This window comes from Syzygium oleosum, unplaced genomic scaffold (genome assembly GCF_021117445.2).
Source record: "Syzygium oleosum isolate NSW1041296 unplaced genomic scaffold, Sole_v2.1 Sole_v2.32, whole genome shotgun sequence".
Lineage (NCBI taxonomy): Eukaryota > Viridiplantae > Streptophyta > Magnoliopsida > Myrtales > Myrtaceae > Syzygium > Syzygium oleosum.
The window spans coordinates 1,746,113-1,769,459 of NW_026607516.1; the positions used below are offsets into that span (position 1 = coordinate 1,746,113).

Consider the following 23,347-nt stretch of genomic DNA (forward strand, 5'->3'; position numbering starts at 1 on the left):
ACGGCCGTTGGCTTTTATAATTGCATGGCGAAGGTTAGTCAAACAAGTGTAGGTCGTCGTCATACAAGTGATTTAGAGTTTTATATTTTTCTTCACTTAACGGAAAAGAAATGCTTTTTGAACTTTCCCAAAGAATTGAGGCATTGAGTGAGGAAATATGAATGTTAGGTTTTTTGTGAATTTTAGGTTTGTCCTTGTTAAGAAGAATCGTACTCTCATCGTGAAGCATTGCAACCCTCGAGCACTTTCCTTTTTCTTTATTAAAATTTTAAAATTACAATGGTTATCCAATATCGCGTAGTGACAAAAGATCAATCATGAAAATCGACAAATACATAAAAGTCATTATTCTTATCTATCTTATGCCGATTCTTAGATAAGTTTTATCCAATCCTCTTCACTTGCATTTGTATTGCAGATTAAAATAATGTTAAATACCACGAAAAACTCCAAATTAGTACATCTGTGACAGACTTACCTTCTATTAGTTTCCGTTAAATTTTTCTATCAAATTGTTGAGTTGAATGACATGTGACAGTTGACGAGTACACTAGTTTGGGGTTTTACCCTCCGTTTGTCACAGGTGAACCGGTTTGTGATTTTTCGTGGTATTAATCCAATTTAACGAAAACTAACAGAGAATAAATTTGTCATACGTGTACCGGTTTGGGTTTTTTCGTGATATTAATCCTTAAAATAAATGTTAATATAATGCTGCTTTTCTTTAAACGAAAAACCCCATAAAATAATGATGTTGAGTGAACAGATTGTCGTGCGAGAGGGGTTTATGATGTCATTTAATTGGCTTTTAGGTCCAACAACTGTGGATGACACAGAAACTTCAGGGGTTAGTTAGAAAATGCTGCTCATACACGAAATACTGATTCTGAAATAATGAAGTGAGATTTCTAGATTGTCTCTTCTAAGATCTCAAGATAGAAGAATCGTTGTTCTCTCCATAAGTGGACTTCATTTTTTTTCCTTTTCAAGAGAGTCAAATGGTAAAAGAGAAGAAGAGTTCAAGCCAGTTTGTGTACACACGCAAAGATAGACCATTTTCTAGTTTCTTCAACCTTTCACATTAGTTACTATACCTCCTCAAAACTTATGGAAAGGGTAAGATCTCTTGCTTATTACCCGTTCAGCATAATTTTTTATGATTGGATCGCAAGAAAACAGTTCCTCGTGAATTTTTTAATCTCCACCTAAATGGTCTACTTCTGAAGGGATGGAGAATGCGAACTCAACTCCCAGTATACTTTATGCATAGGACAACGACATAAAAATCGAAATATGACATCTCGAATTTCTCCATCAAAATTATTAACCAATCCTTTCTCGCTAAGATCTCCATAATATCATAGGTTTTCACACTCTTTCCAGGGTCGACTGGTTCGGTCCTCGATTCCAAAAATCGAGGATTTGCTTTAATAGAGTAAATTCCAAATTCTTGATTTGGAGCCTACTCACCCTGAAACTGATTAGCCTTACCTCCCGATACATTATTCTAAATCCATCCCTACGTCCTTTGTGTAGTTTGAGTGTCACCCTGTGAAGATTAATTTCTCAATATCTACCAATGCCAGCCCATCATATATGGCTAGACTTGGAAATTATGCTAATAATTGTTGGATCATTTCAACATTGCACGAGTCGTCCTTTCACATATAATGAGGAAAGTGGCGAGGTCCAGACAACAGAAGACACAGTCAAGCTCCTGTTACAGCAAAATATATGCGCATCTGAATACGAGAGAATCAAGACTTCAATCCATTTTTTGTATTTTAAAGACAAAAGCAAAGGCCAATTGTTATTCTTACAAGATCATAATTGTGAGATGCTCGACGTCCTCGTCGATGAGGGATCAGCCGCCAAGAACTGATTCCGAGTCTGAAAGTCCACACCAGTGGTTTCAACTGCTCTTTTTGAAGGCACGAGTCGACTGAGCCCCCGTTATGTCACCGCAGACGCAACAAGACATGATCTAACACCATGCCATGGACAGACCTTGCGTAAAGCAAAGCATAATTTGCTTTCCTTTAAACAAATGGAGCGCCCCTTCTCTGTCCTTATTATCGTTAACCTAATTGCATGGTTTCCTGAATTCGGGATCTACACGAGGTTGACCGCGATCCCGACGCGTCCGTCACAGCCACCAACAACCGTTCTTGATTTTCTTTCCCTCTTTTAAAAATGTGATGTACCTGAGTCAGCTTGTCCTTTCGGTTTAGCTAGAAAATTGCGAATGCAATCGATGGAGAAAACCAAAGAACTCGCAGCCCTAATACAACACAGCGACACCAGTCAACTTGAATCATGATCAATCCGTTTGAAAAATACTGGGCAAAGAATGGTTAAAAGGTGGCGAGTTATCTTTGATGATTCAAAGTCCTCGAAATGACCTCAGCTGCTATTACCAATCTGGCTGGTCAATCCACGCTATTGTGTAATTTTTTCCAAACCTGTTTTTACCAAACCCTAGCTAAACCCCTGTAAATATGCGAAGCAAGCTCCTTCTTATCAGGACAGAAAACTTAAGTTATTCCATGGTTTCCACGTGACTGTTACTTAATCCACCTTTGAACTATCATAAAGGGTCAAACAAAATTACTGTCGTATATTAAAAAAAAAAAGGTTCCAATTACTATATATTATCTGTCGATTCTTGACATTAAGGACCCAAAACTTGAACCAGGCCAACTTAGTCAAACAGCCCCAAGATGCAGTGTATAATGCCTAGACAAGTTCCCCCCAAGAGAAAAAAGTCTTCGAAAATAGCACCCTAAAGATAGGACTGACCTTGATAACTCAATGCTCCAGTGTCACGTACACGAAGTTGATATAATCCTCGTGACTCGTTCATCCACTATGATTATTGTTATTATATCATTATTTTTTTATATAATCTATGCTAATGACGCCCATTGATTGGAAAAGTCTCAAGGGCTGTATGTACATTGATTTGTATAAACTTCAATGGTAGTTAGTGTTTTAAGCGTGGATTAGTTCTACTGTCAATCTAACATTATGTTGACCCAATGAATCCTATGGTCTTAGGATGACATTTAAACGCTCATCCGATTTGTCAATTTATAGTGTCGTATAAAGTTGTATTTCAAAGCTTGCTTCTCTTATACTCCATGTTGTAGCTTGGGAAGTCCTTTTTGGGTTCTCTCTCTTAATGAGTTCGCTACTAGCTTGAAACTATTAAATGATATATCGAGTTCGATATGTTGCATATTTGATTTAATTTAGTTGGATATTTTTCGCGATTTACCCGAATCTCGCAAATATTCGAAAACATGCGGATATCTTGTATATCTTTTCATATCAATTTGGGGTCTATATAAAGGACCGCCGCTGCTTGTATTTGTTCATTCCGGTGAAGTATAGAAATCATTCGGTATATTTTGTGTTCGCTTCATGTTGTTAGTTGGTTCATGTCGGCTCCACGCACTACTCACTATGTTGTAGTTTTGTGTATTTTTTGGGGAAATTACCAAGAAAGTCCTAAATCTATTACAATTATGCTAATTCGGTTCTAAACCTTTTGTATTTGTGCCAATTCAATCCATCCAACCAATTTTGATAAGTCGGCGTTGACGTAGACGTCGGCCGGCCAAACTTGACCGAATGGATTGAATTGACACAAATGCAAAAGGTTTAGGACTGAATTGGCAAAAAAAAAGTTTAAGACTGAATTGGTACAATTGTAATAGGTTGAGGACATTTTTGGTAATTCTCCATGTATTCTTCAGTACATTAAGATACACCCTTTCATGAACTTCATTTTTGGGCCACGTCCCCTCTCGTGATGACTAACTTCTTGGATGCTGATCATGCTGGAGATTCTGTGATCGTCTCTCAAACAAATTTTAACTGGGGATGCACATGTTGTGCATAACATAATAATTCTTTCATGAATGAAACACTTGTATTCACCGTCCAATTTTCACCTGCTCACATTGGGAAGCACGCAGTGCTGACTGGGACACAGCCCCGGGTTGACAATTTGAAAGTGCATGGACTCTTTAACCCTTCTTTGACTTGCTCTCTCAGGACTTTAACCTTGATTAGCGTTTCTTGTCCGCACAAGGGTGTGACGTTAAGGAAGTTTTAAATAGTGATTAACGAAGATACTGTGAAAATCAAGACAGTAAGATTTGCTGGGGGCCTGTTTTTCAAACCCCCTTACCTCATTCGCTTGATCGACAAGCGTATCAATATGATAATGGGTGCCGAGTAAACAAAATAGATCAAATCTGATTAGCCATCTGCTAAGCTCTTTGTAGGGTTTACTTATCCAACTTGGTTTCTTTAATTCATTGACTTTGGACTGCTCCGTTTGACAAATGGAAATATGAGTTTCTTTGTTTTTGTTTTCTTGATTAAATTAACTTTGTCTCTTTGCTTCTTCAACCACAAACAGGGAAATACGAGAATAACTTAGGTTATTTTTGTATCGACCTTCCAAGAAGCTTCCTCGAACTTTACAAGATTTCGCGGAGCGTTGTTTGGTGTAACAAATCATGAAAGTCACAGCGGTTCTATCGTTATTAACGGTACAAGTATTGAACTTTGGAGTCATATCAGAAACTCTTCCTAATTGGACCATTGTGATGAAACATCTTTGTCCTCAACCTTAAACAGTACTGTTCATGCTTATTTTCGCTTCGGGGTGTCACCGTTTTGCTTCAATTACCCTTGAATTTTTCCAAGGAAGATCATCTCATGATCGTCATGTAAACGCATGAACCACAATTGGAAGATTTTCAAGTGCCTAGCTAGTTTGTTTCAAAAGATCTAGCTTTTTGTTCAACATAGAAGTATCAGGAAGAATTCATAGCGATGATTTCGTAAATTTGTCTTTCTTCGGTAAGTCAGAGATTTTTATTAGCTTTAGCAACAGAAAGCAGGGTGAGCAAACCTGCTAAATGCTCAACAAACAGCAGCTAAGAGACCCAATCTAGAAGTCCCCAATTACAGCAGAAACAACTTATGTTTGTCCAAAGACACTTTTCTTCTCACAGTCAAACAACTGGAAAGTCTTTCCCAGATCAACCTCCTGATCTTTGAAAGGATTGAATCAAAATTTACCCAGTGAGAGGGATTGCTTAGACAACAAAGCACTCCAAATACAATAGATGCATGCATTCCGCAAAAGCTTATACAGCAAGTGAGTAGAAGTATAGCCTTTAAAGGAAGAACAAGCCCATGCTACCTGTTGATACCTATAATTAATTAGGTTGTCGACAACTGAAATAAATAAAATAATAAAAGACGTCAAAGGATGACGTAGCCCATACGAGATGGCTCACCTAAGCAAAATAGCTGGCAAGCACTGGGAGATACCGACGGGGAATTTGAAATTGAAAGAGCTTGAGTCATAGAAGGAGCGAATGCCAAAGTTATCGACGAAAATGGTCATATCGGATTCGAGTCATCGAGGATGTCGACAAGGAAAAGGACAAGTGTCAAGCCAGAAAGAACTCGACAACGGTTATCACCCCGGCAAGGACAGGTGTTAGGATGAGAAGAACTCGATGACGGTTACTGCTCCGAAAAAGATAGATGTCAGGAAAAGAAGAGCTCAATGATGGTTACTGCTTCAAGGAGGACAAGTGTCAAGACGGTATAAGCTCGATGACGGTTACTGCCTCGAGAAGGACAGGTGTTAAGACAATATGAACTCGATGACGGTTATTGCTTCGAAGAGGATAGGTGTCAAGACGATATAAGCTCAATGACGATTATTGTCTCGAGAAGGACAGGTGTCATATGGTATGAACTCAATGACGGTTATCACCTCGGAACAAAAAGATAAGATCGATAGCAGTTGACGGACAGATGTCATTAGGTGGATGGTGAAGATGAGATCAACGGTGGTCATCGAACACGGTATTAAAGGCGGTTACCAAGCCCACATTATAAATAGCACCCGGTTGCCAAAGGAAGCCTCCCGCGAACACAAACCAAAATGCTGTCTTTCAATTATCTTTACTTTCCAACACCGCACCTTTAGTTTCCATAGCTATAGTTGTCTACTTTCTACGCCAATAACTTTGTAATGTTGCATCGAAGAACTTCGGACACAGCCAGCAAGTGGATGGATCCGTCTGAATTGTCTATAAATATTAAGGGTGAGCGATTCCCGGTTCGGTCCGGTCCAACCCAAGAATCGGGAACCGGGCCGGGAGGACCGGTTCCTAGTTTCCAAGACCGGGGACCGAACCGACTAGTCTTGGGACCATGGACTGGTTACAATGGGATCAATCACTTATTAGTAAAGGCAAGAGAGAATTGGGGAAATTAGATTAGGTTTTCTATATTTTTCAAAAATTTTAAAAAGTAAATAAATATATATATGAAAAAATTAGAAAAATATATATTTATCGGTCCGGTCCGGTTCCCACCATAGAACCGAAAACCGGACCGCCCGGAAACCGGTTCCACTTTTAGGAACCGGGAACCGGACCGGTCAGTCCGGTCCAATCCTGGTTTGGGCGGTCCATCTTGCTCATCCCTAATAAATATAAGTCAAACTTCATTACTGTACGAAATTTGAGTTATTGATCAAGACAATCAAACTCTTTGTTCACGCCTGGATAACTCCTGTTCGGAATTAGACACGGAACCTAGTCTCCTTTAATTAAAAAACGAAGAACGACTTTCGGTGAATTATATTTCGTCGTAAGAATATTTCCGGCGAAACACTACCTTAGTTAGCAACAATGCCCGAAGTGAATCAAAATTTACCCAGTCAGAGGGATTACTTAGACAACGAAGTACATTCCGCGAAAGCTTATACAGCAAGTGAGGAAAAGTATAGCCCTTAAAGGAAGAACAAGCCCATGCTACCTCAGTCAGCAACTATGCCCGAAGTGAAATTCGTTTTCCCGCTGTCCAGAGAATTTTCTCTCCCTAGAAGCGAAGAGATAGAAGCCATGTAAACTTGTCTTTCTCCTCCGTTTCACTAAACATCAACTGAGGTTGCGGCAATAAAACATAAGCCGAACCTAAGTAGGAAGTTCCCCTTTCTATACATAGACCAAAGCCTCGGCCTTCTGATTATTATCATCACATAGAAACAATCGATCCAAACTTCGCATAAACACATAATTGGTACGATAAAAATCAACAAAATTAAGGACATAAAAGTACAGGATAAAAAAGTCCCCTTCACAAATCGTGTTGTCAATTGGTTTGTTGTCGTCAATAATCGTTGATGATGCTGTTATCGCTGCTGCTGTTGCTGGAGGTTAATCAACTTGTAGTACGGTCCGTCCCTGTTCTCTATGAGGGCAGAGTGAGTCCCTTGCTCTATGATCTTCCCGTCTTGTACGACGGAGATCTGGTCGGCGTTCTTGATGGTCGATAGCCTATGCGCGACCACGATCGTTGTCCGGTTTCTCATCAGCCTATCTAGAGCCTGTTGCACGATACGCTCGGACTCCACGTCCAGAGCGCTAGTTGCTTCATCCAGAAGCAAGATCTCCGGGTTCTTTAGGATGGCCCGAGCGATTGCCACCCTTTGCTTCTGTCCGCCCGAGAGTTGCACTCCACGTTCACCAACTTTGGTCAAGTAGCCCTCGGGAAGGGAACTGATGAAGCCGTGAGCATTAGCTAGCTTAGCCGCTTCGATGACTTCTCCCTCGGACGCTCCTTCTTTCCCATAGACAATGTTGTCGTAGATAGATGTGGCAAAGAGAGCTGGCTCTTGTTGGACAAGGCCAATGTGTTGCCGGAGGGATTTAAGTTTGAGTTTCTTGATGTCCTTGCCTGCGAAACATTGATTTTTGGAACTAAATAAGATAACGGGCAATGCAATTTCCTTTTCTCATTCAAGTTGAGAAAAGAAAAAGGGCTTTGAAGTAGTCAGGGAATTTCCTTTGTAGCAGATAATGCAACAATGTGATGCTTTCGCAGATAGTAAGCGAATCAAAGTGGTTGATTTTGCTATCAGACTTACCATCAATCATCACTTTCCCGGCTGTTGGATCATAAAACCGGAGTATAAGAGCGAGCACGGAACTTTTACCAGACCCACTTTGCCCCACTAAAGCGATGTTCTTGCCCGATCGCACTTTCAGATCAAAATTCCTGAAAATAATCACATCGGGCCTCGAGGGGTAGCTAAAATGGACTCCCCTGAGCTCAATCGTGCCCTCTACCACGGTTAGCTCTTCCCCGACATCCCCCATCACCTCGGTCTTGCGGTCAAGGACTTCAAATACTGAGGCAACCATTTGATTCCCCTTGAGCAGGTCAGGGGCCATAGCTAAGGTCTCTCCCATAGCTAGAGCGGTTACGATCAACACCATGAATGATTTCATGACCGATTTGAAGCTGGCGAGCCCTTGCCCCATCAAAACAGAACCATACCTGCATTTCAAAAAATGATTCGGTATTATTGTTTGCCTAGATTTTCATTAATGCATGAAGTACCAATTCATTGATTTGAAGGTCTTGAAGCATGCAACATGCATACTGTTAATGATTTTCGTGACCCCTTTTACAAGTTCCAGCGAAGTCGAGAATGTGAAGCTAAGTTCCGTACCACAAGGCAAGACCGTATGAAGAGAAAATGAAGAACTGGGAAATGCCGTAGAAGATGCCTGCAATCTGACCGCGAGAGAATGAACGCTTGGAAGGCTCAACGAGCTCACTTGCATATAGATCAAGCACCTTCTCTTCTGAGCAAAACGCAGCTATCGTGCGGATGTTACTCACAGCCTCACCAGCCAACATGTTGGCTCTTAGATATGCTTTGCTCAAGTTTCCACCGTAGCCTCGCATGAACATTTTCTGAAGGTAGATATATTAATCAAAACATTAGCAATATTGTTTACTTTAAGTTCAACTACTCATTAGAGAAAGGAAAAGTTACCTCGCTGATGTGCCCACTTATGATTAACGGATAGGTGGCTATGACAATGAGCGTTATCCTCCAGTTTAAGATGAAAGAAATGATGAAAGAACAGACGATCAAGCCTACATTTTGCAAGAGGATTGTGCAACGATCTACAACCACGGTTCGCAACAAAGTTGCATCTGTCTCTAGCCGTGATGAAAGCATTGCACTTGTGTTGTTCACATCATCGAACCAACCGATCTCATTCCTCAAAATGGCTGCAACAGAACTTTGCCAGAAGGTTTAGCATAAAATGCAGCTACAAATAGAAAAGTAACCAGCACTCTGTTTATAGTGTTTCGTTCAACTGTAAAACAAGCTTTAGTATTTCATTCATGTATACAACAAATCTTTTAAGGTCGCAAGCAATCAAATCATTAAAATTCTCAAGAACGCAACTGATTAACCTCCACTACCAGAAGATCAGTGGTGTAGACATGGGTAAAATAGGCATTCACAATAATTTTGGTTGAATTACCTGCAAACATCCTTTCCCTGACCCGAAGAGTGAGCCGCTCTCCCATAATGCCAAAGGAACAATGCGCGATCACATGAACAATGACAGTCACTACTGCAGCTCCACAAAACAGCAGAGAAATCTTCTTAACCTCGTGCTTTGTCGTCTCCCAACCCATGTAATCCGACACAAGAGCTTGGGAGACCCCAAGAGCGAAAAGAGGCATCTGGGCTCCAGCGATAAGAGCACAAATGGTGCCAAACATCCCGTACATCCAGTCGGGACTGACCATGGAGTACAATCTTCCGGCAGAAACTTGCCTCGGCTTTAGACTGTCGACTGTATCAACACCAGCGCGACCAAGAGACTCTTTGTCTGAGCGAAAACTTGTACCAAAGCTAGTTGTTGTCCGGGATAGTTCGCTTGAAAACCTGATGCTGTAATAAAGATTAATCAACTGATGAGTCTGACTTCAAAACAAGAACTCTTATAATTTTTGCACACTGCTAGAAATGAATCATCATTTAAAAATGCGGATCAGTCAATATAGTACCTGAGAGGTCGTCCCATTGTAGGACCTTGTGAAGGGTGCCGCTGCAAGTGAGCGGTCTCCTGGAGTTGAACCAGCGACGCATATGCGCTGTTCGGGTTCGAGATTAGTTCATCGTGGTTCCCCGTTTCCACTATCTTTCCATCCTGGACGACCGCGATCACATCTGCATTTCTTACGGTAGAGAGCCGATGTGCGACCACGACTGTGGTCCTCCCCACCATCGCTCGATCGAGTGCCTCCTGCACGCTCTTCTCGGATTCAGCATCGAGCGCACTCGTGGCTTCATCCAGTAGAAGAATGGACGGATTCTTAACTATCGCCCGTGAAATAGCTATCCTTTGCTTCTGCCCACCCGATAGTTGTATTCCTCTCTCGCCGACCTGCGATGTCATATCCCCAACTCAGTCCAATTAAGTCAATCCCTCTAAAGCAAGCGTTAAACATGGAAATAACTTGTGTGAATTGCAACCATTTCACTTCTCAGCTAAGAACTCAACATAAAACATTCATTCTTTATTAGGAGATCATCACATTATCTACGGACCATGCTTGCCTCAGAGCTTCTCTTTATAAACGAGAAATACCTGAGTTTCGAATCTCTCAGGGAGATTATTAATAAAAGAGAGAGCCTCCGACATTTTTGCGGCACGAGTGACCTCATCGAGGGTGGCCTCATCTTTGCCGTAGAGTATGTTCTCCCTGATGCTCGTGGCAAACAGGGCAGGCTCCTGATTGACCAGCCCGATTTGCTGCCTCAGCCACTTGAGGTCGAGGTCTCTGATGTTGTATCCATCCAACAGGATCTCCCCAGCAAGTGGCTCATAGAAGCGCTCGATCAAAGAGATCACGGTGCTTTTCCCCGATCCGCTTCCACCCACGAGCGCCACGATCTTACCCGGAGAAATATCGAGGCAGAGCTTATTGAAGATGACCACGTCGGGACGAGACGGGTAGCTGAACATCACGTCCTTGAACTGTATGTGTCCTTCCACATTGCTCAGTTTTTGGCCAGTTTTTGAGCTGGTTTTGCTCATTGTGCTCCTCTCAATCATCTCAAAAATGGGATACGCAGCTGCTTTTGCACGGATAAATGCAGAAATATCCGGTGCCGCCTGGCCTAGTGACCTGGCAAGACACAGCATCAATGAAGGTGGCTTTTCATCAATTTCACAATGCCAAGATAAAGACCAACATTTGCTGATTAATCCCAGGCATCAGAACTTCCGAAGAAGACTTACAATCCGGCTATGACGACATTGAGCATGGTTGTGAAGGAATCCCCACCATTGGCGATACCCTTATGAACGACAATGCTCGTAAACCAAACGAGAAGTGCCCATGAAAGGAAAAGCACGCAATGCAATGAGCCTAGTCCCAAGCCCTTTGCCAATCCTGCCTTACTCCCGTACGTGTAAGTATTGATAAGAGCTCTCCTGTATGATCTCACTGCCCTGTCTTCTCCGGCAAATGCATGGACCGTTCTGACATTCCCAATCACCTGTTAATGTAAGCTTCTCCTAAGTTTCAAATGACTACGGCGCAGTTGAAAAAGAAGTATGTGACCCTTCATAAAAAATGTCAATTCTAGGCGCATCACACTGACCTCCTCTGCTATTTCTCCAGCTTTTACATAGGATTTCCGGACTCGGGCAATAAGACCTGTGGCAACGTATGCGTACATGCCACCAGCAAGGGCGATCAAGGGTACGATAGACAGTGTCACAAGACTGATTTGCCATACCCTGACAAACCCGATTATGAAGCCTCCAAGAAATCGGCTTATGTAGTGGATGAAGTTCCCCACCTGCATCCTCCACAAGGCACAATGAATACCACAAACACATCCTATACATGGCAACAATAATCAATATTTCTTCTGGAAGTTCCTGAGGAATTAATTGTTGTATGCCAAGAAAGAGCTCATCCTCATCACTGAGACTTTAACAAGCGCAATAGATCAGCTTGCTTGTGACCTTTAACCCTTTACTAAAAAAGTAATTCCTCCTAAGACTTCAATTATCCGTGAGTAAGCAGAGTTTGGGCAAATCTTGTTAGTGTTCAAAATATGCAACTAATCCCCATTTTCATGGAAATGAATTTTAACTCCTCTATCTCACCAAAAAAAGGGCATATTGTCAGGTACAAGGTCGGGTCCTTGATGGACCTCCAATTTCTCCATATCTAAACACTTGTGTCTCGTGCCTTCTTTTGAACACGTCAACAGCAGAAAACATGAGTTGGGCATTCAATATTTGAACTGTTTCCAGCTGGCAAAGGTGCAAGTTGGTGCATGTTAAAACCCAAGAAAACCCAATTTCTCACCCAACCCAACCGAATTATAAATGCTTCCAGGCAATGCATTTATATCCCCAGAAAGAATGCCAAAAGGAAGCAGATGAAGGAAGCAAAGTGTGAGACCAACTCTTTTTTATGTCAATACCAACTGTAATTATAGTGGTTACTCAGTGTCAGTGTCGCTGCATGCACATCAGTGTGGTGTATTTACTGCCTCTCTTGACCCACAAAATTTGCAGTTGAGGGATATGCTTTGCCAAATAATTCTGATTTAACAAATCTAATTAACCATCAAAAAATTGAGACCTCGGTCGCTAATGGTATCATTAATACGTGCATTACGGTTCGGGCATTAATACTCACGTATTAAGAGGTCTTATTTGTGTGGAGACCACGATTTCTGTGGCAAAATGTTAAAAGAATGCCCTAGGCAACTTGCTAAGGGTCATTATACTTTGGGAATGTGAACATTTCCATTTGAAGTATTTTTACTTTCTTGGTACACTTGTTAACAAGACCAAATCATATGTCAGAAAAGATGTTTCGTTCACTAAATTTCGGTCTATGTGGACAGAATAACTCCAAACATTTTGAATGTTTGGTTTCTTACTTGATCCAACAAAGATGGTGATGGTGCTTAATGTTGTTGATTTGGGGCGAGTATGAACTCTTGAATTCAGAATTTGACAGGATTATGCTAGAGAAATGGACCCTATGTGGAAAATAGTTAAGATGGTCGAGGTACCTTCTCAGAGAGAGCATCTTGAACAACAATGATGTCACTGGTGATTGCAGAAATGACCTCCCCAGTTGAAGCTTCAGTGTCGAAAAGACTAATGTCTTGACTCAACATCGACCTCAGATACGCCATTCTCATCTTCGCCGCTTGCCTCTCTCCAGTATGCATCCAGCATGCAACCTCTGCATAAATCACCTAAAATTAACATACATAATATGTATGCATAACCCCATATATCTTTTTTTTTTCATGTGCAAAGTTAGGCAAAAGTATATGCGGTAAGCCGTTGAAGAGATTGAATCACTTGGCCAATACCTATCCAAGATGAAAATAGGATAGCCACACTGAGATATACAAAATCCAACGAGTACTGCGAAAAAAGAAGAAGGTTCATTGAATAAATAAATTGGTCAGTGAAGGATATGAGCAGAAGCTTCTACATACTATAGGCAAACTATAAAGAGAAGTAAAGACCAACCCTTTTCTTGATAAAGATTGAGAATTGCACCTCTTCCTTAATTAAAGCATTGGGAATCTAAGTTCCCACTTAAACACTCATTAAAAAATGATCTTGCGTTACTATGAGAAGACTCGCAGAGAAGCTGTCACTTCAGTGTGAAAAAGCTCACCACAATTGGTCGATTCATGATCACAAACTGAACATTCATAGTTCATGCATACATACTTTTGTACTCGTACCTTCGCGACTTTGTGGGAAGCTTCTTTAGGGAAGAGATAGGCCATCCCGATGATGTTTATCAGCTTGCCGAAGAAGATGAAGAAGACGGGGACGGAGACGCCGTGGACGCACGCGCCGACCGACCCGATCGCCATGAGGACGCAGTCGTAGAAGTCGGCGAACGAGAAGAGCTTCAGCAGGGACACTTTCTGCGGCTTCTTGCGCTCGGCTTTGTCTTCACCCATCCTCTTCGTCTTCTTCACGTCGGAGGCCTCGTCGTGGCCCGAAGACGAGCCGTTCTGCTTCATCTCTCTTTGGCCTCTCAAGTGGGCCAAACGAAAGAGCTAGAGAGAAGTGAAGTTAGAAGGAAGAAGAGGAGGAAGAGGAGGAGGTTTAAGGAGTTGGAGAATAATAAGAGAAGATGGTTAGGAATTGAAGAGTTAGATGGGATCATTTAGTGCAAAGCTTTAAGTAAAGCTTTGAGCTGTGCTTTGGCTGACGTCCTATCAATTTCCACATCACATGCAAAACCCATAAGGTATACATGGTTTGATAATATATATACGCTTGAGCCCTTCCGCCACCCGAGACCGGTTGTGGGCGAGGAGGGATTCCAACCCCCGACACCGTGGTTCACGTGCTCTAATCCGATGAGCTATAGGCCCGTCCCGTCTTCACTGGATCTGTTCTCTCGGAAGTACCCTTAAAAAAACGAACCTTTCCTCGAGACGCTCGAGCCCTCCTCCGCCTCCGGTGGTGCAAGTGCCCATAATCCGTCTCCTCGTCGCCACACCCTCAACGACCGTAGATCCATGTGAGCCCCTCGGTGTACAATTATTCCGTCGTATCATTCTCGCCGATCAGTGAATCATAATAAATTAGCATCGAACATCCTCAACGGCATGAGGAAAAAAGTTTGATTACTCATATCTCGTGATTATATATACATCTCTGGACTGATTTGACAGCTGGAAATGGGTGTTGATGAGTAAAAGTTGCGTCTCTCATTCGAAATGTGCAATATGATGAAAGGTCTGATATGGTTGAGATCGGCTCTCCTCTTTAATGCTAAGTGGTACCACATTTGCCACTTTCATGCCTTTGCCGTTTGTAACTGCATTCCTACCCTTCCATCATTTTTTCCTCATTTTAATTTTTCTCATTGTTCTTATTCTTGTTGTCAACTTTTCAGGAGAAATTAATGAAAAGAAGAAAAGAAAAGAATTGCCCTTATTGTGAATCGCCATTCGATTCGCGGTGAAGTCGAATTGAATATACTCAGGCTCTATTTACTTCACAGGAAATAAAAGACTTGAAAAATATTTTCCTAAAAGTGATCGATTGTATCGATCACAAAAACGAATGAACGAAAAAGTGTGATTATCATCCACGAAAATGTCTCGACATAAATTGTTATCGGTTGTGAAAATATTATTTTATTAATTAATTATTTTAAGCTATACAAGTAATCATTTTTAAAAAAATATATTTTTTAAATTATTTTATTTTCCGCGAAACAAATGGAATGTGATCCAAAACTGAAAATCCATTAATTTCACTCGTTTACACTGTTGTAGGTATTTAAAAAGGAAAAAAATTTCTACTTTATTTGTACTGTAAATGCGATGCGACATTTAATATAGTTGAGAGTTGGCCTCTCAAAAGTCAAAAGGTGTGCAGCTATCCATCCACAATTCATTGTCTCAACCTCCATAAGCATTTCGACTCACATGAAGTGAATATTATGGCGCAATTAAAATCGTTTTGTCATCGTCTAAAATAGAATGATTCTACGTATAAAAGTACTCACTCGACCGAAATAGTCGGAATAAAGTTATTAGAGCATGTCTCCTGTTTAAAAAACTTTGAGAGGGGCCGAAAAATTAATATAATTAATTAACTTCCTCACACCTTTGTTGTATGAGCTAGGGTTTTATGCACAACATTTTGTGGGTTAAAAGAGAAGGACAAGCATCAACTCATTTGGTGACATCCCATATGGTACAAAATCTCGTGCTTTCTCGTGTTCTAAAAGAAGGAATTGAATATCTCCAACCCTGCACGAATTTCAATCTTTTTCAGGACGGAGAAATCGAAAGGAACCTCTTCCTTTTTCATGGTTGACTTGCCCATGTTTTCTTTCCATTCATTGGATTGGAGAAGTCCCTGTTATTGTTGCTCTTTTCGTTTGTATTTTGAAGACAGGACTCGCATAAATTATAGGATGTTGCAAGACTATGCTACTTAAGACGACAGTGTAAGAAAAATGCCTCAAAGTCTCGTCTAGCAATGTCCTTAGCCACATCTAATCAAATCGATCACACAAGGTTAAGCTTATGTTTTTTCACAACATCGCTGATGAACTAAATATAACACCTTCGCACATAAGAGCATGCGAAACAAGGCAGAGATGTATATAGTTATATATTTCCAAAGCACGGTAAATGAACTATAAGGGTTTTTCTTAACGAGTGCGAATCGGGACAGCTGTTAAACGCCCGTTTAAAAGATTGTAATTTGCAACGCGGTCTCCCTCATGCTATGTGTAATTATTAAGAATGCTTAACAAGACCCTAATTATATTAAGAGGGATCATCAATGAAAACCTTTTGAAGGGGAAAAAGGAAAATTGATGGGGGGCTAATATTGCAATGGAAGGATATAATGAGGGCGGTTGAGAGGGGAGATGGAATATGAATGAGGGTCATTTAAGTTTGTTGGGTGATCTTAAAGGCCTTTGACAGAGACTCAACTCAAGAGGGAGTTGGGGGGGATTTGATTTTAATGCTTGGTGGTGGTGGTGGGCTAAGCCAAGCCCACCGTTGTGACTTCCCCTCATTGCCCTCCTGTTGTACTCCAAAGATAAGAGAAAACCCATTTTCATTGGCTGAAAAAAAAACAGATGATGGTGAATGAAATCTTTCTTTAATGGAAGTACAGATTCTGGGTCAATTATGTTAGTGGAGAATCTCACCCTGAAAAGATAGAAAATTAGGTGTCCCACATTTTGGGCATGATAAAAAAATATATTATAAATCAGTATATTCATTGATTTAGGAATTTTTGCAGCTTTTAAAACATCGACTTTCTCACATTATGTGCAATTGATAATTTGAAGAACCAGGGGTCGCTCATAGGGGTCACTCATTAGAAAATACTTATCAAATAAAATTCGACATTATACGGATTCAGATTGCTTCGAATTCTCAATGGGGAAAGGGCCAGACAAAAAAAACAGAGAAAAATTGGGAAAAAATTAAAAGAAAAATTAGGATTTCATAACATTGAAGGAAAATGGTCCAGGCAATGAGTGCCTGCACTTGACTCCTTGGTCGTGCATCATATAATATGAGATTGAACTCAGCTGTATTGTTGCAGCTGGTGTATGAGTGTCTACATCCAACCCTCTCCAACATCAGGAAAAACTAAAGAAGACAGAAAGAAAGAAAACCAAGAAAGGATTTATGTTCAGCATACTTATATATAATTCTTGACCAAAAATGAGTGGCGAAGGTCAACCCCTCAGTTAAGACACTCCTCTGACTTTGTTTCCCCGGTTGAACTGCCAGTGCTGGCAATTTAATGCGTTTCAGCTTTCAACCGCTCTTCTTATTGAAGGATGTTGACAGACCAGGAGATTTGACTTTGGAGTTTGGGCTAGACATGGCCACGGGCCGGTTTCGGCCCGGGTCAAACCCGGGACCGGCCCGTTGACCGGACCCGCAGTTCGGAACCGGCCGGTGGCCTACGGGCCGGTTCCGGTTCCAACAATTTTGGAACCGGCCCGGAACCGCCGGGCCCGGTTCCAAAAAAAATAAAATAAAATAATTCATTATTTTTTTATTTTCTCAAATTTGATTACAACGTACATTTTGATTTCATTTTATATTGAATAATTCATTATTTCATAATTTGATAATTCATTATTTTTTTATTTCATAATTTATTTTTCGGAACCAGGCCAGAACCGAAACCAGCCCGGAACCGCCGGTTCCGGTTCCGGTTCCGGTTCCGGTTCATATATGGCCACAAACCGGAACCACCGGTTCCGAACCGTAGCCATGTCTAGTTTGGGCACTGTCTCTCACAATCCACTCCTCTTCTGGGTCTTCGGACGTGACTTGATTTGAGCTTTTGATGGCTAAGTACCAATTTGAGGGATGCACTTCTGACATAGCTCTTTGGCGTTGGTGTTATTTTCTTTGAACTCAATGCCCAGTTCAGGAAGCAAACTCAACCCTACTTTCAGTACTCAAATCTTCATTCATCATCTACAACCTATGAACTGCCACGGTGTTTTGAGATACAACAACACATCATTATGGTACAGCCAACAAATAACATGCAATAGGGCGCCGAACAACAACTCCGCGAAGAAGGGGTTAAAGCTCCCTCCCCCCAAATCGAAAAACTACAAAAGTGATACACGATGCCGTCTGCCGCTCCCATGCCAGACAGCCCAATACACATGGATTCTTGCATATCATGTCGAATTTGGATTTTGAACGGAGGATTTTTCACTCTGTAGTCGCTGAAGTGTTGGCTGGGGAGGGTGGCAAAGAATTTCGAGTGGCTTGCTCGGATGCGTTGGCCAGCCCTTGAAGCATCCTCAAGATTTCGTTCGTGTCTTCCAGGTAGTACTTGGCCTTGCTTGGTTTCTGGCCCACAGTGCATGGGAACACCTCTGCGACCGGAGAAAGAGCCGGACCCTCTCTCGCGCTCATTATTACCCCGAACATGTCTTCGTCGGAGCGATCATCTCCAATGCAGAGAACAAAGTCTGGAAGCATTCCCCTCTGCTGCATTGTCTCCAATAGACGTTCGGCCACAAGACCCTTGTTGACACCCTGCAAAAGAGTCGATGCATAAGTTGATGTTGAAGTAAATTGGAATTTTTTCCCAATAACTCGGAGCCTGTTGATTTGAAAGACAATGGCCAGAAATAGCGTAACTTTGTTGCTTTGGATCAGATGAAAATGTTCAGCAATGTAAGAAAAGGCTTTAGTCAAATCCTAGAGGTTGCAAATTTGAGCTAAGATCAAAAGCAAATCAACACCGGAACTTCCAAATTTACAGACAGATGAACTATAAACCTGAATATCTCCGAGCAAAGTGAGGATGTTCACCAATGACTAGTTCAATCGGGAAATCAAATTTTTGACCCAAAAAAGAGACCTTTGAAACCAAAATATGCTAATAAACGTATCCAACATTATGCCAGTTCATGTGATCCAATCAATTTAACCTACATCCGAAAAGATTGATCACAGTTTAATAACAATTCCACAGGTTCCATGACCTTACTATACAAATGTTACTGAAAGCTATAAACTTGGCATGATTCAAGCACGAAGATATTATGGACTACTTGCTCAGCACAATGTTTATGATGATTGACTGATCTTGTTCTTTTCATTCCCTTGTGAGAAGACACTCTCTCTCGATACGTTAGCACATTTCCGTTGACTAAGTGCAACACAAGTTTCAATAGTTTCCAACTGCGCCGTAGTGACTCAAATTACTTGATTGTGGGGACTGGACCAACTATAGACACTCGAAATTAGAGTCAACCAAAAAATCTCTAGTGATATTCTATTAGCTTTTATAGAACATCAGGATTTTGAAAGACAACGGTGCTTGGGGAAAAGGAAACTAGGAAAAACCTGAGGTTTAACTTCCACAATGTGTTGGCCACTCTTGACCGAAACAGGTTCATTTGCAAGAACGCTTTCCAGGTGATCTAAAAGCTCCTTTGCCTGGCAAAAACCAAAATCTGGATCTGCGCACTGGTAATTCCACACAATCGAACTCTCTTTGATTTCTATGGTAGAGCCATCGGTTGTTTCCATGTATAATCTCATAACTGGCTCAGCCGTTTGTTTCCAATCAAAATCTGGCACGGAAATACAAGTTTCCCAATCTCCTTCTCGGTTTTGCCTGAAAGAGGATAATGATCAGTTTGGCTAGAAAAAAAATTTTAGCCAAGGTTTTGCTATCACAGATTAAGGGCAATATGGTTGAAAATTATAATGCATTAACCTTCTATTAGAATGGCAAGCTGGTACGAGATATCTAAATGGAACAGTAGGAAGGAAAAAGTTGATAGCTGTGAGTATGCTTGAAATGATCAAAAAAAAAAAAGATTTGATTAAGCAATGCAGGTTGGGCCAAGGAAACGAGGACCATCTCTCCCAACAAAGAAGAAAACAGTAAGAATTTATATAAAAACCTTTCACTCGCTCAATTTGCATTAATCAATGTTTACGAATCAAGATTTAGACAAACCCGAAAAAGCTTTCTGCGATGTACATATGTACGCTGGTGGCTATTTAGTGCACCATTCATTGGAGAACAGAATAACCTAATGTTATTGTCAATGAATTAGCTAAACTCTTATTCTCCCACCTAACAGATTGAGATTAATTAATTAAAGAGCCAGCAGTGCCACTTTTGCTAAGCTTTAAACTATCCAAAGACTGAATTTGGAATGGACATTGAGTTGGTGACAGATCATATGACATCCTATAGTACATCAATGTACCATAAACCCAGTATTTGTTCACATCTGTGATGGTTGTTCAGTGTTTCAAGGATAGGTATCTGAACCCATCCTACGTTACGTCAAATTTTCTAATAGCAAAGAATGAAACAGGATCTTGGTTAAAGGAGAAGGTAACTCGCCTAAGAAAATAGCCATGCTCTGCAGCTAACCCAAGTCTATCACACGATGAGAACCATTCACTTAGGATATCTCGCTCCTTTACACTGACAAGGAAGACAACATTCTTGGGATCTCGGCACAAACTGTTAAGGAGTCCAACTGTCTCAGCAGTAGGTATCGCACTGATGGAATTGGATCCTGATGACCCCATAGCTCCATCATAATCCAAAAGAATCGCTCGGCTTTTGGTTCTCTTATAAGCCGAAACAATATGCTCGACTGACAGCTTCTTAAAACTGGGATCCAGAGCAATCACGCGGAACCCTAAGCCAAAACCAATTCCCCAGCATCTCTTCCTTTCATGATCCCTACAAGCTCTTTCAAGGTCCTGAATAAAGCTGCGAGCCCAATATGCGACATCATGGGTACTAACATATTTATAGTGTTTCTCATGCCTCAACTGTTTTTCAGCTTCCGAAACCATAAGAGCAGAATCCATCGCTTCTGCCACAGCATCAATGTTCCACGGGTTAACTCTAATTGCACCGCTTAAGGACGGGGAGCACCCAATGAACTCGGAGAGTACCAGCATGCTCTTCCTAGGTCCTGATTGGTCTAGACCTAACGTCTCATTCAGCTTTTCGTTTCCTTGTCTGCATATGATATATTCGTAGGGTATAAGGTTCATCCCATCCCTCACAGCCGTGACTAGACAACACTCTGCAATTACATAGAAAGCAATTCGCTCATAAAACTGCAGCGGACTGTCTATGAGAACTACAGGATTGTATCCTTGCCTTCCAAATGATTCGTTAATTCTCCTCACCGCAGTGAAAGTTTCAGACTGAACCTCCTGCACATCCCTCCCTCGTCCTCTTGCCGGGTTCGCAATTTGGACCAAGACAACTTTGCCCCTCATTTCGGGATGCTGCAAAAGCAATTGCTCCATAGCCAGGAGTTTCAAGCTGATCCCTTTAAATATATCCATATCATCTACCCCAAGCATCACCGTCTGACCCCTGAACTGATCTCGTAACTCCGCAATCCTCGATACAGTCTCAGGAAGATCTAACACATATTGAAGCTGACCTATGTGAATTCCCACAGGAAGGATCTTAATGCTTACTGTTCGACCATAATACTCTAAACCTATGTAACCTCGTTTCGATTGATAAGAAAGGCCAAGCATTCTGCTGCAACAAGATAGGAAGTGCCTGGCATAATCAAAAGTATGGAAACCAATAAGATCGGAATTCAAAAGCGCTCTCAGTAAATCATCCCTTACAGGAAGAGTTCGATATATCTCTGATGATGGAAATGGGCTGTGAAGGAAAAATCCAAGCTTCACACTATTGAATCGTTTCCTCAAGAATGTTGGCAAAACCATCAAATGATAGTCATGAACCCACACAAAATCATCATCAGGGCTAATCACTTCCATAACTTTATCTGCAAAAATCTTGTTTACAGAGACATACGCCTGCCAAAGAGACCGATCGAACCGACCACCAAGATCCGGTGACAATGGAAGCATGTAATGAAACAGAGGCCAGAGTTGCTGTTTACAAAACCCGTGATAGAATTTACTGAACAGGTCAGGAGGAATGAAAGCCGGAACACATTTGAAAGTGTCCAGCAAGGTTTGGGCTATATCATCTTGCTCACTCACATCTATTTCTTCCTTCAGACTACCAACATAGATCACTTCCACGTCTTGCGCAATGCCATCTTTAAGTTGATAAAGAAGCGAGTCCTCGTCCCAGGAAAAATACCATTCTCCATTGTCTCTTTTATGGGATCGAATCGGGAGCTGATTTCCGACAATAATCATCCGCTCCTGAGACAAAGATGAGGGAGCATCTGAGCCAACGCTGTTGCTGTTATCATCATCTAGTTCAGATAGTGCTCCACTGACGGTGGCCACGCGTGAGAACCTCCTCCTCTCACGACCAAAACCTAGTGACTGGCCTGAAGCAAGGTCTAAAAGGTTAGAATAAGACCTTGAGACCATCGTGTGGACCTGAGAAATGATTCTCGCTCGATAAGAAGATCAGCAACAACACCTCCACTCTTATTTCACCAACAATTTGCACAAAACACTAGGACACCCTGTGGCCATAGAAATGTACAAAGTTTTAGTACATAACATATTCCAAAGGGAAGGCAGACATAGTTCCTTCATAGAGCATACAGCCATCAATCAGAAAGATTAAATACAAGAAAAAAGGGACAGAAAAGCTTGCAAACACGAGTCTAAGCTTCTGCATTAGCTCAAAGGACAAGCAAAGCACTGAAATCGAACTAAAAACAGGGAAGAAGGAAGATCACCAGCACGGTATTCAAAAGCAAGAAAAAGACCAAGGGTGAACATGTACACAAGCAACAATTTCGTTAATTGGAGGTCGAATCACATGATACGTGCATAGAAAAATATCCGGAGGTTACATACAACCCACTAGCACCAAACAACTTCACTGTAAAAGTGAGCCCTCAGCATCGAAACAGATTAGAATTTTCCAGGATACAACACATGGATAATACCTCAATCCAGCGCAGCAACCGAAAGAAACAAACATACTCAACGGAAAAAAAAGAAAAAGAGAACAGAAACTGGGCACACGTGCTAAAGTAGCATGCAACACGAGAGACCAGAAACATCAAAAGCACAGAGAAGATAAAAAGGCGAGCTTTCGAAATGGGAGGGTGAAAGGAAGAAAGCTCACCGACCCTCCGAGGTAGAGAGAGGAAGTGGGCTGAGGCTGAAACAACAAAAAGATTCTTCCTTCCCCCTTTCTTTCTCCACAATCACCCCCCTCACCAAATCAGATGAAAGATGCGTTTTTTTTAGACTAATGGATGAGGTAGGGAGAGAGACAGAGACAGAGAGAGATTCAACTTGTCTGAAATTTTTTTTCACGGTGATGGCCTCTCCATCTTTCTACAGCCGATAGCAATTGGGATGTCTTTGTTCAAAGCATTCGATTCTCTCTCTCTCTCTCTCCCTGTACGAATGAGTGAGAGCGAGTGGGGAGTGATGACGCGAAGAGCACAG

The 23,347-nt window shown here is 41.5% G+C and overlaps 2 protein-coding genes across 9 annotated transcripts; both read right to left on the reverse strand.

Annotated features, from left to right (window-relative positions):
* Positions 1–6,936: 6,936 nt before the first annotated feature.
* Positions 6,937–14,146, reverse strand: LOC115685428 (ABC transporter B family member 2-like). Of its 2 annotated transcripts, XM_030610506.2 has the most exons (12): positions 13,655–14,146; positions 13,271–13,325; positions 12,962–13,137; positions 11,525–11,725; positions 11,160–11,419; positions 10,506–11,046; positions 9,922–10,301; positions 9,390–9,805; positions 8,888–9,129; positions 8,558–8,805; positions 7,970–8,382; positions 6,937–7,779 (listed from the first exon to the last, which is right to left on the reverse strand). In XM_030610506.2, exons 1-12 carry the CDS (start codon positions 13,940–13,942, stop codon positions 7,235–7,237), a joined length of 3,765 nt encoding a protein of 1,254 aa, XP_030466366.2. In that variant the 5' UTR covers positions 13,943–14,146; the 3' UTR covers positions 6,937–7,234. The 2 variants fall into 2 exon arrangements, with proteins under 2 accessions (XP_030466366.2, XP_056160484.1); XM_056304509.1 differs by lacking the exon at positions 13,271–13,325 and having other exon boundaries at positions 13,655–13,792.
* A 3,731-nt stretch (positions 14,147–17,877) lies between these two features.
* Positions 17,878–23,347, reverse strand: LOC115685429 (alpha,alpha-trehalose-phosphate synthase [UDP-forming] 5). Of its 7 annotated transcripts, none has more exons than XM_056304469.1 (4): positions 23,023–23,347; positions 20,316–22,315; positions 19,298–19,571; positions 17,878–18,481 (listed from the first exon to the last, which is right to left on the reverse strand). In XM_056304469.1, the coding sequence occupies exons 2-4, from the start codon at positions 22,304–22,306 to the stop codon at positions 18,152–18,154; spliced, it is 2,595 nt and encodes an 864-aa protein (XP_056160444.1). In that variant the 5' UTR covers positions 22,307–22,315; positions 23,023–23,347; the 3' UTR covers positions 17,878–18,151. The 7 variants fall into 7 exon arrangements, 6 of the variants coding, with proteins under 6 accessions (XP_056160444.1, XP_056160441.1, XP_056160442.1 ...); XM_056304466.1 differs by having other exon boundaries at positions 20,316–22,404; XM_056304467.1 differs by having other exon boundaries at positions 20,316–22,471.

Excerpts from the sequence above, each read along its gene's own strand:
- LOC115685429 (XM_056304469.1), bottom strand. The coding sequence starts at position 22,306 with ATGGTCTCAAGGTCTTATTCTAACCTTTTAGACCTTGCTTCAGGCCAG. Across the intron at positions 19,572-20,315 it reads GAGCATGGCTATTTTCTTAG|GCAAAACCGAGAAGGAGATT; the intron begins GCGAGTTACCTT and ends ATCCTCTTTCAG. Across the intron at positions 18,482-19,297 it reads TTGTGGAAGTTAAACCTCAG|GGTGTCAACAAGGGTCTTGT; the intron begins GTTTTTCCTAGT and ends ACTCTTTTGCAG.
- LOC115685428 (XM_030610506.2), bottom strand. The coding sequence starts at position 13,942 with ATGAAGCAGAACGGCTCGTCTTCGGGCCACGACGAGGCCTCCGACGTG. Across the intron at positions 9,130-9,389 it reads CAGGGAAAGGATGTTTGCAG|CCATTTTGAGGAATGAGATC; the intron begins GTAATTCAACCA and ends GTTCTGTTGCAG. Across the intron at positions 7,780-7,969 it reads CGGGAAAGTGATGATTGATG|GCAAGGACATCAAGAAACTC; the intron begins GTAAGTCTGATA and ends AATGTTTCGCAG.